Source organism: Crinia signifera, chromosome 19 (genome assembly GCF_055691185.1).
Source record: "Crinia signifera chromosome 19, ASM5569118v1, whole genome shotgun sequence".
Taxonomy (NCBI): domain Eukaryota; kingdom Metazoa; phylum Chordata; class Amphibia; order Anura; family Myobatrachidae; genus Crinia; species Crinia signifera.
Window position 1 is genome coordinate 19389595 of NC_139226.1, and position 16781 is coordinate 19406375.

At 47.9% G+C, this 16781-nt stretch overlaps 2 protein-coding genes across 2 annotated transcripts; both read right to left on the reverse strand.

Annotated features, from left to right (window-relative positions):
- Positions 1 to 1819: 1819 nt before the first annotated feature.
- Positions 1820 to 7182, reverse strand: LOC146041726 (natural cytotoxicity triggering receptor 3 ligand 1-like). Its single transcript, XM_083161640.1, has 5 exons — positions 6323 to 7182; positions 5339 to 5635; positions 3305 to 3397; positions 3005 to 3059; positions 1820 to 2075 (listed from the first exon to the last, which is right to left on the reverse strand). The coding sequence occupies exons 2-4, from the start codon at positions 5595 to 5597 to the stop codon at positions 3019 to 3021; spliced, it is 393 nt and encodes a 130-aa protein (XP_083017766.1). The 5' UTR covers positions 5598 to 5635; positions 6323 to 7182; the 3' UTR covers positions 1820 to 2075; positions 3005 to 3018.
- Positions 6203 to 12828, reverse strand: LOC146041462 (natural cytotoxicity triggering receptor 3-like). Its single transcript, XM_083161439.1, has 3 exons — positions 12771 to 12828; positions 6323 to 6652; positions 6203 to 6219 (listed from the first exon to the last, which is right to left on the reverse strand). Exons 1-3 carry the CDS (start codon positions 12826 to 12828, stop codon positions 6203 to 6205), a joined length of 405 nt encoding a protein of 134 aa, XP_083017565.1.
- Positions 12829 to 16781: the final 3953 nt, after the last annotated feature.

Sequence of the window (16781 nt, forward strand, 5' to 3'; positions counted from 1 at the left end):
ACAACATGGCATCAGAAAGACATCAATGGGTCGCTCAGCAAGAGGTGGCCATTAAATCCAGGAGTGGGCCCATCCATAATATTGTTCCCACAGCTTGTACTGCTAATAAAAGGTAAAGGTGCTGTGTTCAGCTGTAATAGAATATGCATTGTGCAGTGAGAGTAATGTTCCAGCAGCCATTTTTATGGTGACCATTCCAGGGATACACAAGAGGCCAAACCGCTTTTCTTGTATTCTAACCATTGGCTTAGAAAAGCTGTGTTACTGACACATGATTGTCTCTTAAATATTGGTTTTATAAAGAACGTATAGCTGAGGAGGTGACAGCCGTGTCATGTGGTGTACAGGCAGAAGGCTCAGAGCCTTGGATTTGCCTAATGATATGTTTATATATTAGCCATTTCTGCAACGTCGGCAAACATAACATTTCCATGAAACCGTTACCTGGCAACGACTGACATCACCTCAGACACGGCCTGCACATCGCACAGGCACATTACCAACAGTGCCTGAGTAACCAATAGGCTGATTAGGCTGCAGCCTAGGGCGCCAGGACTGGGGGCGGGGCCTTGCAGGTGACAGCCCAGGAATAAAATGAAGGTCCAATATTCCATGGCTGTTAGAGATCCCCCGTCCCGATGTACTGTGGGGGGTAAAGTTCTAATAGTGACTGCCAGATGGCTGTGCCAATATAACTTACTGATGGAACCATTACTTCATGTACATCAACATGCATTGGGTAACCACTAAAGGTCGACAGGGCTTAGGTGGACACTTGAAATAGGATGACATGACTAAGGTCGACAGGGTCAGAAAGTCGATACAAGCATTAGGTTGACAATGGGAAGGTCGAGAGTCAAAATGTCGGCATGAGTTTATTGTGTGGGGGAGGGGTGGATAGGATTAGGCCGTGGGGGAGGGGTTGATTGGATTAGGCCTTGGGGGAGGGGTGGTTAGGATTAGGCCGTGGGGAGAGGTGGTTCGGATTTGGCAGTGGGGGAGGAGCAGTTAGGATTAGGCAGTTGGAGAGGGGCGGCTATGATTAGGCTGTGGAGGAGGGGGGTTAGGATTAGGCTGTGGTGGAGGGGCAGTTATGATTAGGTTGTGGGGGAGGGGCGCTTACGATTAGGTTGTGGGGGAGGGACAGTTACGATTAGGTTGTGGGGGAGGGACAGTTACGATTAGGTTGTGGGGGAGGGATTGTTACAATTAGGCTGTGCGGGGGTGCGATTAGGGTTAGGCTGTGGGGGAGGGGTGGTTAGGATTAGGCTGTAGGGGAGGGGCGGTTAGAATTAAGCTGTGTGGGAGGGGTGGTAAGGGCTAGAAATTAGGGAGAGAGATGGGCAAAGGGCTAGGGATACAAGGGGTTGGGGGAGCAGCTGAGTCACTTGTCTGTGGCAGAACTACTGCTCACATGACCACCGGGATCCAGAAGAAGAGCCTGGAAATGCTACTGAGCTTGGACCAGATAAGTGACACACTAGGTTGAGACTCTTCCATGTTTACATCCATGTAGGCATCCATGCTAAGAATGCTGTTATTGTGACCATGTTGACATTCGCTCATTGATATCAGTTGATCACCCTGATGCATTTTGACTTAACACACCCCCCCCCCCCCTCCACCACCACCACCACCACCACCTCCACCACCTCTGCCACCACCCTGAAGGAAGAGACTCTGGCTGGTACATGTAAGGTGCTTCCCAGGATGGTTGCTGCACACTGTCTGGAGAAAGTCCACAACCTTCATCCTTTCCCCAAAGGAGACAATAACCTGATACACTCTGCATTTTGGGAAATATATTTGATAGCAGGATAATAAGCAAACACAGCTGGATTCATCAAACCCAGCTTATTTCTAATGGGATTCTGCTCTGGATTAGTGACGGAGGAGGAAGGTTTCCACAAGGTCTTCCAAGGAGCATCCAGTGCCAGAGATCAGGGGTCACAAAACCAAGACTCTGTTTATGCTTGGCATCCGAGATCACATTGTTCAAAATATAATGATTAGAATTCCGGGCTGCCCCTCGGGAGGTCCTGGGGACACGAGAACCCACATGTCAGACTCAACCGCTAAGGAAAACAATAAGAAATGATTAGACTTTAGTCCTTTTTATATACATATATGTATGTCAGATGTATGTTATGAATCACAGGTTCGACAGTGTCTACGTCAACAGTCAATACCAAAAGGTCAACATTGACAAAAGGTTGACACAAGCAACATATGACAATTAGGAGCAAAACATTGATGGTTAGGGACTAAACACATTACAGTTAGGAGCGGAGCACATGACAGTTAAGAATGGAACATATTGCAGTTAGGAGCAGAACACATGACAGTCAGGAGTGGAACACATGGCAGTTAGGAACTGAACAAATGGCAGTTGGGAGCGGAACACATGGCAGTAAGGAGCTGATTGGCTGCTGTACCATTTATCATTCAGAATGACTGTTTACAAAAACATCACTCTTTGTTAAATCTTCCCATTTGATATCATCTACATTAGATTAAGGTTGTGATGTATTAACATACATCGCTGCCCCTCACCACGCCCCCACCGTGATGCTAGCGCATATGTACTAACATATACAGCTAGCATCGCGGTGCAGGGACGGAGGCCCCCCCGCGATACCTGTGATGTGGTGTGCACCACCTGGGCTCTGCGCTGGTCCCCGGTGTCTCCTCCTCCCCCCTGCAGCTGTAAGGACATCCCCGGCTGTGACATGCTGCTGGGGGAGGAGGAGCAGCACGGAGGACGGGGAGGGGGGTATGAGTCTGCGGTGGACGGCGGGCAGCAGGCGGCGATAGAAGCCCATAGGCTTCTATAGGGTCTCGCCACCCAAAGGTGGCGATACCCTGCCCTGTGATGAGGCGGCGGCCCGGTATTAGTACATTTACCGCATTTTCATTTTAGTACATGCCGCCCTGTTCTAAATTCCGGCAGACTCTACCTACATTACATGCTGATGCTCATATAAAAACAGATCATTTTACTTACATGTAGTATCCAATTTACTGACGGGATAATTTACTCTGCTTGCATCTCTTTGTCACTATGAAGGAAGAAGTAAAAGGCGTATAAACACAAGGAAACCTATATGTCTACGATCCTGCACTACAGTGTCGCTGACTTCCTTTTAGCAGTCGATCTGTATTTTTGCTCTAGCCACGCCACCTCTCACAACATTAGATATTTCTGGTAAAATGTCATTGTCTTCGAGTTGCTTTCATCATAAACAGGAAGTGACATCACTTATACCCTTGCAGCTCATATCTTTGCACAATGTTAGTGATCTACCTGTGTAAAGCACGCTGACTGTCAGTCCAAGGATTAGGCCCATTTTAAGGATATTTAGATATTCCATAACCTGATATCCAGTCTCAGAAAGATCTGTAATTAGAATATCAAAGTAAAAATTGTCATTCCCAAAACCAACATCTCCCTTAAAGTTAGGGTGACCAACTCATCCCTTTTATCCGGGACACATATTAATTACACAGGTTCTGTGGCTGGCTTTCACCTGGTTTTAAACTGCCACACCTCAAGACTCCATTTCACCTGGTTTTAAACTGCCACAGAACCTGTGTAATTATTATGTGTCCCGTATTAAAAGGATGAGTTGGTCACCCTACTTAAAGTGTATCTACCACATGCACACAGTGGGGGTAGCCATATTGTGTTAAACACACCGTGGGAGGCCATAATAATAATAATAATAATAATAATAATAATAATAATAATAATTATAATAATCATAATAAGAGGCTTGCAAATCACCACACATCAGCTGTACGCATACCTCCCAACAGCCCCATTTTTCGTGTGACCGTCCCGTTTTTCTGGGACGGTCCCTCCCTCCCCCCCCCCCCCCCACCCAGGGCCAGCAGTGTCCTGTGGTGGGGGAGGGGGGAGGGGCAGTTGGGAGTCCCCCAGCCTGAATGAATAGACGCTGTGTCTATACAGCGACGCAGAAGGTGAAAATAGGGCGTGGCACGGTGGCAACCTCATTTGCATATGACACGTCCTCCTTTTCATAGGCCATGCCCCCTTTTTGGAAGCTCCGTCGTGCATATCTCTTTTAAATATGAAGACGTTGGGAGGTATGGTACGGACAGTGTAATGGTTAGCATTACTTCCTCACAGCACGGAGGTCATGGGTTCCATTCCCACCATGGGCCTAACTGTGCGACGTTTGTATATTCTCCCTGTGCTTGCGTGGGTTTACTCCGGTTTCCTCCCACACTCCAAAAATATACTGGTAGGTTAATTGGCCGCTAACAAACTTAACCCTAGAATGTCTGTGTGTGTGTACATGTGGTAGGGAATATAGATTGTAAATTCCACTGGGGCAGGGACTGATGTGAATGTTGAAAAATTCTCTGTAAAGCGCTGCGGAATATGTGCGCTATATAAGAAACTGTAAATAATAATAATAATAATAATAATAAAGAGCTGCGGCTTGAGTTTTAACCCTCTAATGCCCCTTTCCCACTGCAGCCTTAAAACGGTATATTGTATTTTTGAGGGCAAAATACCGTTTAAGGCTGCAGTGGGAAAGCGCCAGAGTTGAAATACCGTTTAAAGTTAAACGGTATTTCAACCCGTTTTCAAAGCAGTGTTTTAAACGGTAATCTACCGTTTAAGAGGCAATGGGAATGCATCTTAAACGGTATTCTTAATGTAAACAGGCTACAATTCAAGCGATTGGTTGTTGCCTGTGTTGTGACACTCCCATACCTCCCAACTTCTGGCCGGAGGAAATAGGGACCGAAAAGGGGGCGGGCGTATGCAAATGAGGGCGTGGCTTATGCTAATTAGCCGCGACCTCATTTTCATACGAGAATAGACGCTGTGCGCATGCGCACAGCGTCTATTCTACTAGATTGGGGGGTCTCCCAACTGTCACCCCCCGCAGCGGGACAATGCCTGCCGCGGGTGGGACGTCGGGACAGGACCCGAAAATCGGGACTGTCCCGACGGAATCGTGACAGTTGGGAGGTATGCACTCCCCACAACCCTGAAAAGCCCATTAAAGTCACAGGCACTCATTTGTGCTGTAAAAACGTTTTGAAGAGCTAGAACGTTTTACCTGCAATGGGAATGGTACTTAAATGGCATTTAAAAGTGTAATCTGCTGCAGTGGGAATGCTAAATACCGTTTAAGATTACCTGTAACTTAAAACGGATCTGCAGTGGGAAAGCAGCACAAGTTAAATATCTCTGTGGTCATATGCAGAGGCAAATCCTATTATGTTTCAGACAATGGATGTACTGCCATCTAGTGGCAAACCCTTCAAATGACATCAACTAAGACCATGAAACTGGACTTACTGTAAGTGTAGTTGCTGTACAGTGGTTCTGTAAGAGATGTATGTTGGATAACGCAGGACACTGTGAGGAGATGGTATTTGAAGCTTCGGGGTAAGACCAGGTGGATGGTGGCTTGTAGGATACCATGTTGCGACTTGCTTATCTCTAATGGTCCATGATCAGGCAGCAGGACCTCAGCGCTGTGCCAGCTCACATCAATATCTGGGGGGTAAAAGCCGTACGTCCTGCACATGAAGCCCTCCTCTCCCTCAGACTTCATGGCTACCTTCAGGTAAATCTCTGGTTGTGACGGCTGAGCTAAGAGTAGGAATAAAAAATATACACAAAAACATGACTGCAGGTCTGGCAACATTATATTATTGTCATGATTTGAGCCGCTGGTCTGAGGGGTGTTTACGGGCAACTGAAAGCCCTCCCACCATCACCTCCACCACCAAGTCTGCCTATGTGTACCCCACTGTTCCATAATCTACCCCAAAATCCGCTAGAGAATCTTTCTAGCCAGCAAAACAAAAGATGTGCCCCCCCCCCCTCCCCTCCGCACCACATACCTCCCAACTGTCACGATTTTAGAGGGACAGTCCCGACTTTCGGGTCCTGTCCCGCTGTCCCACCCGCGGCAGGCATTGTCCCGCTGCGGGGGGGTGGCAGTTGGGAGACCCCCCAATCTAGTAGAATAGACGCTGTGCGCATGCGCACAGCGTCTATTCTCGTATGAAAATGAGGCTGCGGCTAATTAGCATAAGCCGCGCCCTCATTTGCATACGCCCCGCCCCCTTTTCGGGCGCTCGCTCGGGTGTCCCTATTTCATCCGGACACAAGTTGGGAGGTATGGCACCAGCTAACAAGACATATCTGTGGAATTCATTGGAACACAGCCCCTACAGGCAGCATTATATGTGAAGTCATTAGACTCTTGTATTACCAAGCGGTAACTTTTGTACACAGAAGGTTTTGGGCATTCCCCCCCCAACCCCCCCATACCATACACAATGAGTCGGGTCCCACTCCCTTGTTCCTCTTCCTTCTCCCACGTGAGAACCTTGCAGAAGTAAATCCCAGCATCTTCCCAGGTGATGTTCCTGATGACCAAGGAGCCATCTCCCTGGCTTAGGAAGGTCCTAGGAAAGGCTAAGGAGAAGCGGCCTCTCAGAGAGATGACCTGGCTGGAGCTAGTATTGCCCTCAAGGCCAGACTTGTGCCATGATACTGCCCCTTTCACATTCGGGTCAACTGCGGGGAAAAGGCAGCGCAGCTTGGCGTGGTTCCCCTGGATTACGGTCAGAGATGTAGGCGATTGTGAGACTTCCAGATCTGCGGGTTCAAGAAGACAGATTGTTATGTCGCCATTGCACTTTCAAATTAAGTAGCGGCTCTGGGAGTTACACCCCTGGCTTTTGGTAACCTACACTAAACCTGGGTCTTCCGCCCTGTGATCCCCGAATCCCGCAGCTCCAATAAGCAGAGACCACCACCCCCTGGACTGCGCTCAGGCCCCCTTGGGCCACTCACTTGAGCTCTGTGATACTTGCCCACCTTTGGGGGAGGGGGGGGGCAGGAGGGGGGCCTGATTTTCAGGATCTTCCTGGTTGTTCTGTGGTGACTTGGGATGTACCTGCCCTGCTGGAAAACCTGCAGCTTGGAATCATTTGCTGGTCAGCGGCTTGCAAATGGATTTGCAGCTAATTGCAGCCCTGTGGTAAAAGTTGCAGACGTGCGATCAGGGATGAAAAAGGCCCGATGATTCCGTCAGCTACACTATATTACATCTGATGCTGGGACAGTAGAGCCAGATACTACCGGCCAATCAGCTACAGACTGTGTTTGAGAAATGACAAGCTGGATGGTTTTTACTGTAGCTCTCTCCACTATATCACTTTGAGAAGCTTAGTACATCTGGCCATATGAGGTGAAGTCTAATTGGCTTGAGGGGAAGCAGCGGTTTTCTGCTCCGGCCTGGCGGAAATTAGAATGACATCACACACCGGAGAGGTCTTGTTGCCTTACTTATTGAACCGGGTGTAGATCACAGGATAGTGTCTAGGTCAGGCATGTCCAAACTGTGTCCATCCAGCTGTTGTGAAACTACACATCCCAGCATGCTTTGCCATAGTTCAAGTATTTCCTAATAGCAAAACTGTGACAAGGCATGATGGGACTTGTAGTTTCAAAACAGCTGGAGGGCCATAGTTTGGACATGCCTGGTCTAGGTCAACAGCTAATCGGTCAACACCAAAAGGTTAGAATCTACTAGGTTGGCAATGACAAAAGGACAACACAGGCAAAAGATCGACATGGAAAAGTTGACCCATGAAAAGGTTGACATTGCTTCCTCAGGCCAGGTGCTCATTACGTTTCCCAGCGGGAGTCTACATGGGTGTTAAAACATGAAAAAGTTTCAAAAAATTTCGACTTTTTCATGCGTCGACTTTGTGCATCTTGATCATTTTCCGTTGACCTATCATCTGGATCCCTATTAAACACCCTCGTAATCTAGGAACATATGCATCACAATGCAATCTCTTATATATTTGGCTACATCTGTCACTCAAAGTGTGTCTGAAGCTGTAACGCTGGGTGGAGCCTCTGACTCACATGACTGACTCACACGACAGAGAACCAGCCCAGTGAGCCCACAGTGCCAGACAGACACCCCCTGCCTCTCCATGTTACACAGCAAAGACACAGCTACTCACCAGACACACCAGGTGAGCGCCCCACACCTCCATACCTCCCAACATGACCCTCTCCAGGAGGGACAGAATGCTCTGTTTGTGGACTTCCATCTTAATTTATGATTGTCATCACCTGTTTAAACAGGGTAATTGATAAGAAAGGTGTTTAAGCACAGGTGATGGTAATCCATAAATTAAGAAGAAAGTCCAGAAACAGAGCAATGTGTCCCTCCCCCCCCCCCCATTCACGGCAACCCCACGATTAAATGGCACATGCAAAACACTGACATGGCTATGGTCGACAATGAAAAAGGTTGACATGAGTTTTTGAAGATTTATTTTTCACTTTTTCAATGTTTTCATATTCATTCTCATGTGTCGACATGGACACCAATGAAGTGCCACACTTATGTCAACATTTACATGTGTTGACCTTTCTGTGTTGATTTTTTCTTGTGGCGATTCGCGGCACCCCCCGGCGACCCCCCTCCCGCGATTCACAGCACACCCCCCCCCCAATTCGCGGCGACTCCCGCGATTTGCGGCCCCACCCCGTGACACACCCCCTCCTGCGATTCGTGGCACCCCTGCCCCCCACCCCCCGCAATTCACGGCATCCACCCACGACCCCTCCTCCCGTGATTCGCGGACACACCTCACCTCCTCCCTCCCCCCCCACCCCCGCTCGCGATTCACGGCAACCCCAGGATTAAATGGCACATGCAAAACACTGACACGGCTATGGTCGACAATGAAAAAGGTTGACATGAGTTTTTGAAGATTTATTTTTCTTTTTTGAATGTTTTCATATTCATTCTCATGTGTCGACATGGACACCAATGAAGTGCCACACTTATGTCAACATTTACATGTGTTGACCTTTCTGTGTTGATTTTTTCTTGTAGCAATTTTTTTACAGTGACAACTATGTGCACGTCAACCTACACATCATCAACCAATTCTTTGTATAATATATAACACCTGTTCTGTTTTACTGTAGGTGTTTTAAGTCAGATCTTTTACTGCTACTATTACTGTTTATGTAAATGCATTCTGAATGACAGCAACATCCTACCATCCTTCTACAAGAATATATAACCAACAAGGTGATTTATCGCGCACCGTGCCCCCCGCCCTCCCGCAATTCACGGACCCCCCGCGCACCCCCCCCCCCATGATTCACGCCCTCCCACGATTCACGTCACCCCCCGCACATACCCCCCTCCCGCAATTCGCAACCCCCCCCCTCCCGCAATTCACGCCCCCTCCCACGCTTTGCGGACCCCCGCCCTCTCCCGCGATCCGCGGACACCTGTGCCCCCTCCCTCCCTTGATTCACGGCACCCCCCACGCCCCTCCCACAATTCACGGCACCCCTAAGCTTCTCTTTAGCTCCCCGTATACTCACACACCCCTATCACTACCCAGCTTCCTGCTCTCCTGAACCGTAACTTCCACCACTGGGGAGTCGCTGACGCTGTTTTGCCCACATGCCCCTATCATGCCTCATAGCCCAGCCTCCTGCTCTCATGTACCCTAACTCCCACCCAGTAGGAGGAGACACTGACTCAGGGCCACCATCCTGTACTCATGTACTGCCACACTGGACCCTCACCCACTGGCAGAAGCTGCACAGTATCTCCCACCCTCCTCTTTAGTCCCCCTTATGTCCACACACCCCTATCACTACCCAGCCTCCTGTTTTCCTGTGTCGTGACCTCTATTTAACACATTTCACCTATAACTCAAGTTGCAATACAGGCCATCTTTCATACAATTCTAACCATCTTTCTCATATACAAATGTTCACAAATTAAGGGGGCCCAGCCCCTTACGACGGTGTGAAGAGCGCCCATAGGGCGCGATGAATCACCTAGTGATTTAATAAGAATATAATACAAATGGAACTTAACTGCTGGTTATTTTGAATTTGACAGACTGGGTGTCCCCTGATAACGGCTGCGACAGGTACCAGGCTATACCAGGCTGAACCAGTAGATCAGGAAACCCTGTATGTTATAGAAAGCAATGTTCCGCTGCATACTGTTATATTACACTACCTGAGGTACCCGGCGTTGCTCGGGTTTGGTTCAGTGGCGTAACTACTGTTAGTCAGCCCCAGCTGCCGCTTGGGGGAGCGAGCGGCAGCGGGGTCTGTGTGGGCTCTGCACCCGCTTGATGCACTGACATGCTGCTGCATGCCGCTGGCTGAGCACCGGAGGCGAGTCAGCCACAGCGCTGGCGCAGGCATGACAGAGATGACAAATCCCCCCACTGATTCAATTGACTGTACACAGAGCCATCTATTAGCTACTGTGTACAGGATGGTCTCTCTGCCTCTCTCCTGCTTCAGCTTCTCCGTTGCATTTGATGAAACACGCTGGAGAGAAGCCCGCGGGGGGGGGGGGGGGGGCACAAACTTTTTGGCAAGGGGTAGAAAAATTTATAGTTACGCCACTGGTTTGGTTGTGAAATTAGCCTTTCTCAGACATTAGCCTTGTCTTGTTTTATGCTTGGCAGCTCTTCCCACAGATCCAGGAGGTGGCTGCCTGGTGTCATCTGAAGTTCTCATCCAAATCCATCCAGCACAAGGCAAGGCCCTGAACATGCTCCCTGTGCCCATGGTGTGCCTGGCATACACCTCACCTCGGCTCCTGGATCTGGCCATTTTTTTCTTGAACCCTGTGGGCCAGATGTATCAAGATTCAAAAGTGATAAAATGGAGGGTGATAAACAGCCAGCCAATCAGCTCCTACCAGCCATGTCACAGGCTGAGTTTGAAAAATAACAGGTAGGAGCTGATTGGCTGCCTGTTTTTCACTCTCCACTTTATCACTTTTTGAAGCTTGATACATCTGGCCCTATGTCCTCTACCTCTATGTTATGCAACTTTGCCATATCTTGCTTCCTTGACCCACGTTGTATAGTGTCCGGACCCCTTTTTGGGCCCACAGGGTCGGGATTGGGGGTCGTGGGTGTGAACCTAATCTGGACCCAATCAATCCACCTTGTCTTGTTTTCCTCAAAATCATTCTCCAAATGTATACAAGACAAACAGGCAAATAACAGACAACAAATATGTAAGAGATTTTGGGCCAGATGTACTAAGCCTTCAAAAGTGGTAAAATGGAGAGTGAAAAACCACCAACCAATCAGCTCCTCCCCTGTCAAACACAGCCTCTGACATGGCAGGTAGGAGCTGATTGGCTGGTGGCTTATCACTCTCCATGTTATCACTTTTCAAATTTAGTACATCTGGCCCTTTTGCCGGAATTAAAAAAAAAAAAAACTTTTGACTAAAATCTTTCATCCTTCATATAGTTCTGAAGGAATTTGTTTGATTATAAGAGTTTCTGACACATGTAAAGCAGGTTACTGGCTTGGGTAGCAGCCAAATTAGTCCGCTTTATAGTGTAAACCAGTGGTAGCCAACCCTAGCCCTTGAGACAACCTAGCTGCTGCACAGCTGCACTCATTAATCACTGACACATTTTGAAAGATACACAGATGGAGCTAATTAGCTCACTTGTGATTCTGTGAGGAGACCTGCAAAACATGCACTGTTAGTAGCTCTCGAGGACTAGGGTTGGCTACCCCAGCACTACAGCATGTAAACAAGGATCCAGTCCAGGTTTTGGTTGCAGCTCAGGAGTCATCTCCACCAAGCTGTTGAGGTGTACCTGTAGCTGCCATTAAAAATGGGATTTGGAGGCCAATCCAAGGCTCCTGATGGTGGACAAGCTGCCCAGGCGATAGGCTGGTGGTGTGGGCTACAGTAGGGACCATTGGAATGCTGTACCAGCTTGTGAACTGCGCTGCTGATTACATGTATGCTGCTGTGGAGAATCTAGACGCTGTTGTACTTTTACCCAGTTTATGTGCTGGCAGCAGTCTGTCCGTAGCTCAGGACTTATTCGGAGGCTGCGATAGAAACAGTCGGATCAGAGAGCCGGAGCTGAGGTCACACACCTTCTCCTTAAACACCTGGGCAGCCTGCGTTTTCCCTGACACTCCCAGAAAATGGACGGTTACATCCTCCAAATGCCGGCTTCTTGTCAATCAACTTTTCTATGGCCAGCGATTGAAAGAGTAGCAACATTTTATCACAGGACGGCCTCACGCATGTACGCTACCATTTGTATGCATGCGCAGTCTATCGCTAATCCTCCAGCCTGTGAAATCGCAGCCATGTGATCAGGTCTGAATAACCCCCTCGGTATTGTTATTGTTTCAAAATTAAGTCGTTTCTATTTTCCCTCTCCCTAACTTGTCAACTAATCAGCTGAGGGTCAGGTTGACATGAAGAGAGGTCGACATTGACAAATTGTCAACAGGAAAAAGGTCGACTCTTACAAAAGTCTAATAAAAGTAAAACTGTTGACATGGAAATGTGACACATGCAAAGTCTGAAATGAGTGTTTGTATAGGATCTTATCGGCCCACGTCGACACCTGATGACATGGACCCCAATTAGTGTAGCGGGTATGCTCGCCATGCTTCAGGCACGGTACCGCTCTCATCAAAAAATTTGAAGAACACTTGTTGACCTGTAGATGTGCTGACCTAGGAGCATCAACCTAGACCTATCACCCAGATAACGGAACAAACGGGGTCGAGATGACCGCCCTTAATATCTATAGGTCTATTTCCGTGTGAAATAGCCCATATTCTGCCTCATCGGTCTCCCCCCCCCCCAAAATAACAATCATTCCTAATGAAGCATGCCAATGTGCACCTGCCTTACACTGACCACTCACCTGCTGCAGGTAAAGATGCCAAGTACAGGATCACGATGAGCCCACATTCCCAATCCATGGCCACGAGACAGATAAGGCGTTACTGATAGTCATCGTAATGTGAGGCATCCAGCACATTTTTTTAGACCCCGAGTTTGGGGAGGCGCCGAGGGAGGTGGATTGTTCTCTGCCGTCTCCAGAGAAACAAAACACTGTGGTTTCCAAATTACTGCTGACACGATCAGACCCAAGCCCCAATGTCACAGATACCACTGTGGTCACCAATAATACTCATACCACACATGTACCTTGAGTCTTGCACTACTTATCTTAAAGGTAAACTAAAATATCAAAAGATATATAAGCATTAAAATTAATTATGCTATTCGGTAACTGAACGAAATGTGCCTTTGGCACAGATGTTTTCTGCACTCGTTTTTGGATGATATGAGTGACTAGTACGCCCGCTCGAAGCCGACATCGACCGTCAACGATTGGAAATCATCGATGGCTTATGGCCGATGTAGAATACGTTTCAATATGGGGGGGGGGGATCTTAGAATGCACACCCAAGATACATGAGGTGCTATCATGCTGGGACTTGTAGTTCTGCAAAGAAAAATACATGCTCCATATTATTAATCAATAATAGAGGCTCTTGGTATATTAATTGGCCAAGAAATATTTGCCCACCAACCAGCTTCACGGTGGCCTCATTTCTGGTGAGTCCCTAATACTAAGTTTGAATCTGGGGTGCGGAACCCCGAAAAGGTTGGCATAGGCCAGTCACCCCAGGGCAGCACACAAGTGAAAAACTAAGCTAAAGGTGTATTTATAAGAAAGTAGCTTTATTATTAATACACCTTTAGCTTAGTTTTTCACTTGTGTGCTGCCCTGGGGTGACTGGCCTATGCCAACCTTTTCGGGGTTCCGCGCCCCAGATTCAATCTTAGTATTAGGGACCCACCAGAAATGAGGCCACCGTGTAGCTGGTTGGTGGGCAAATATTTCTTGGCCAATTAATATACCAAGAGCCTCTATTATTGATTAATAATATGGAGTGTGCATCTGCACCATGTATTTTTCTTTGTAGAATACGTTTCCAACCTATGATGGAGAACCAGATGGTTTCCCTCCATCGATGTCACAGCAAAACTTTAGTTTTTTTTTTTTAAGTGCTGGAACATGTAGCATAGCTCCGACCCTGACACCTGTGAAGCCCCACCCCCAAATTCTGAATTCCCTGCAGCCATTTTTGTGGCGTGTCACTGCGTCTTGACCTTGTGTGCACTCAAGATGGCTCTGGCCATTATGTGACTATAGGGTTATTCAGAAGGCCTATTATCGAGTAATTTTTCATCACGCGGCATCTTTGTACGGAGATGCTGATTAGCAAAGCCGCTGGTAGGCTTCTCTTTACAAACCCAGCAGGTAGTGACATCTGCATATTTTCACAACATATCTGCGCACAGGTTCGTAGCTGCAGACGCAATAGCGTATGACTATAAATCACGCCATTAAAAGCAAGAATATTCTGATTCTCAGATCTGGCTGTTCCCAGAATTGGCCTAATTCAGCATGGATTGTTAATCAGAGGTTTGCAATCAGTTCGAATGTGCATGTGTGGCGGCAATTAGCAGATAAATATCCATAAGCATAGAAGACAGTTTGGTTGACAGGACAGCTGGTGTTCAGGGGCAGAAATACGGCGTTTGTGGACACGCAGCTGTGCCTAGGTGTGTTTTAGGTGGGTTTCTGATGTCAGCAATGACCACTTCCAGTCTGGTTCTTGAGCAGATTGGTGGAAACCATAGACTGGCGCAGACGGAAAAAAAAGGTTGATGGTTCAGATTCTAGGGAACGGGAATGGATCACTATCGGCAAGGGGCGGGGTTTTTTTGCCTGGCCGGCAACTTGTTGATTGCAGTTAACTGTGAATTCTCTAAAAAGCGATCCATTTAAACAATGACCCCAGCTCTTCGAGGCCCCAGTATTAACTACTGTGCCACCTCCACATACTGTAAGCTCACCTAGAACAATATTTTTAGCAATGAGTTGAGTTATGCTATGAAATACTTGATGTATATATACAATGTTAAGGCAGGCAGAGCTAGTTGGTACTTGTAGTCCCACGATTGCAGGAGTGACAATATCTAATCAACCGCTGAAACAGTGTAGGTCTATGAATGTACCACAATGTGCTTGTAGCGCGGTAGATGAATAGATGGTGGCGTAGATAGTAGATATGGGAGGATTACACAGTATCTCCGAGAAGTAGTTCCTGTGGGCAGGCATCGCAACACAATGTTTTCTGAGAAGAGGGTAAAAGTTGCTGACTGCGAGAGAATTTGGGGTCGGCAGGTCTGTCAGTGCTATATATACACATTACGTACTTTTCCCCTCTACAGATGTATTCAGCAGTTCAAAGGCAAACGGTAACTAAAAGGCATGAGAAACGCAGCTACCTACACTGGGATATGGGTACAATGAGTATTGTAACAGTGGTATGGAGCTGGGCAACCTCAGGACGCCATGCCGTGAACTGCTGTGAAGCAGTCTTTAAGTGTGCAGGTGCCTCTAACATCGCTCAGGCGCAGCCATGCATCCTGGTTGCCGTACAGCGCCTGAGCTGAGCGTTGCTGGTCCTTTGTGAATATTTTGTCTTTTAAGTTCTTATCCAAAAAACTGAATAATTCTCTGTATCGTTTTTCGCGTTAAATGTAGAGGAGATAAGAAAATTACCATGTAGTGTAGTACTCTCATTCAGTCAGTTATCTTTAAAATAGGTTCGCTCAGTAGCTTCTATGGATCACCCAGTGAGGCAGGTCGGTAAAACAATATACTTACTTCAAATAAGAACAGTATATTCCCGTAAAAGTATCTTTACAATTATTTCACTATAGTGTTTGACTCGCGGTAAGTGGATCGCTTACATAAACTGGTACAGATCACGTAGCCGGATTCGGCATGAAAAGCCGGTGGTCGGGATCCCGGCGTTCAAAATCCCAACGCCGGGATCCCGAATGCCGAAATCCCGACAAGGGGGGGACGTGGATCGCCCCCATTGCGGGCTCGCTGCGCTCGCCACACAGCGGGCCCGGTGCCTCGCTACGCTCGGCACACTAATTTATTCTCCCTCCGAGGGTGTCGTGGACACCCACGGAGGGAGAAAGTGTCGGGATTTCGTCGTTCTGGATTCCGGCGTCGGGATTTAAACTGCATCCCCACGTAGCCTCCTGTAGCGGTTTCTTTAGAGTCATGGTCAGCCAATGGTGGTAACATAGGACCAAAAAAATGAAAAATGAAAAAAAAAAAACTTTATTTTGTCAAAAATATAAATAAATAATTTTTTTTTAAAATAGGCTGAAACAGTGTTAACACATTAGTATTCTTTATCCCACCCTGGGACTGAGGTGGAAAGATGAACCTGGGTTAGCTGACCAGAGGTGGAAAGACTTAGGGGCGCATTTATCATTGGAATGCGATGCCGGGACGGTGACATCGCCCGACATCGCTGTGCGGTACCCTGCAATACCGCCGGGATGTATCATCTGGCAGGCGCAGGGCTCTGAAAGGAGCCCGTCCCTGCGATGCCTGGAGCCGGAAGGTCTGCGCATGCGCGGTTATGCGCTGACCCCCCGCTAACCGCACTGCCGCTCGGGCACTGCGATGTGTAGCCATAGGCTACAATGGGCTATCGCCATCCCAGAATGGCGATAGCCCAGGGGTGCGATGCCAGGCTGCCCGATGTTGATACATCGGGCAGCTTCGCATCCCCATAGAAACCTATGGGGGATGCGGCCGGCGGCGCTGCAGGGAGGATCGCAGCATGGATCGGAGATTCCTGCTGCGGTCCCCCTTTAATACATTTAGGTGAAACTTAATATTTGCGGTTAACCCCCGAAAATGGGTGTTTTCGGGGATTTAGCCACAAATATTAGTTGATAAATGGTCCCCTTAGTGTAAAAAAATGCTCTATATCAGCTTCAGGTACAACACCAACGCGTTTCAACACTCCAAGTGTCTTTATCA

Bases quoted from the DNA above. Each gene is read 5' to 3' on its own strand.
- LOC146041726 (XM_083161640.1), bottom strand. From the start codon at position 5,597: ATGAAGTCTGAGGGAGAGGAGGGCTTCATGTGCAGGACGTACGGCTTT. The intron at 3,398-5,338 runs GTAAGTCCAGTT...TTCTAATTACAG, and splicing joins GTACAGCAACTACACTTACA to ATCTTTCTGAGACTGGATAT. The intron at 3,060-3,304 runs GTAGATCACTAA...CTTCCTTCATAG, and splicing joins AGTCAGCGTGCTTTACACAG to TGACAAAGAGATGCAAGCAG.
- LOC146041462 (XM_083161439.1), bottom strand. From the start codon at position 12,828: ATGGATTGGGAATGTGGGCTCATCGTGATCCTGTACTTGGCATCTTTA. The intron at 6,653-12,770 runs GTGAGTGGTCAG...TTGAACCCGCAG, and splicing joins GGCATCTTTACCTGCAGCAG to ATCTGGAAGTCTCACAATCG.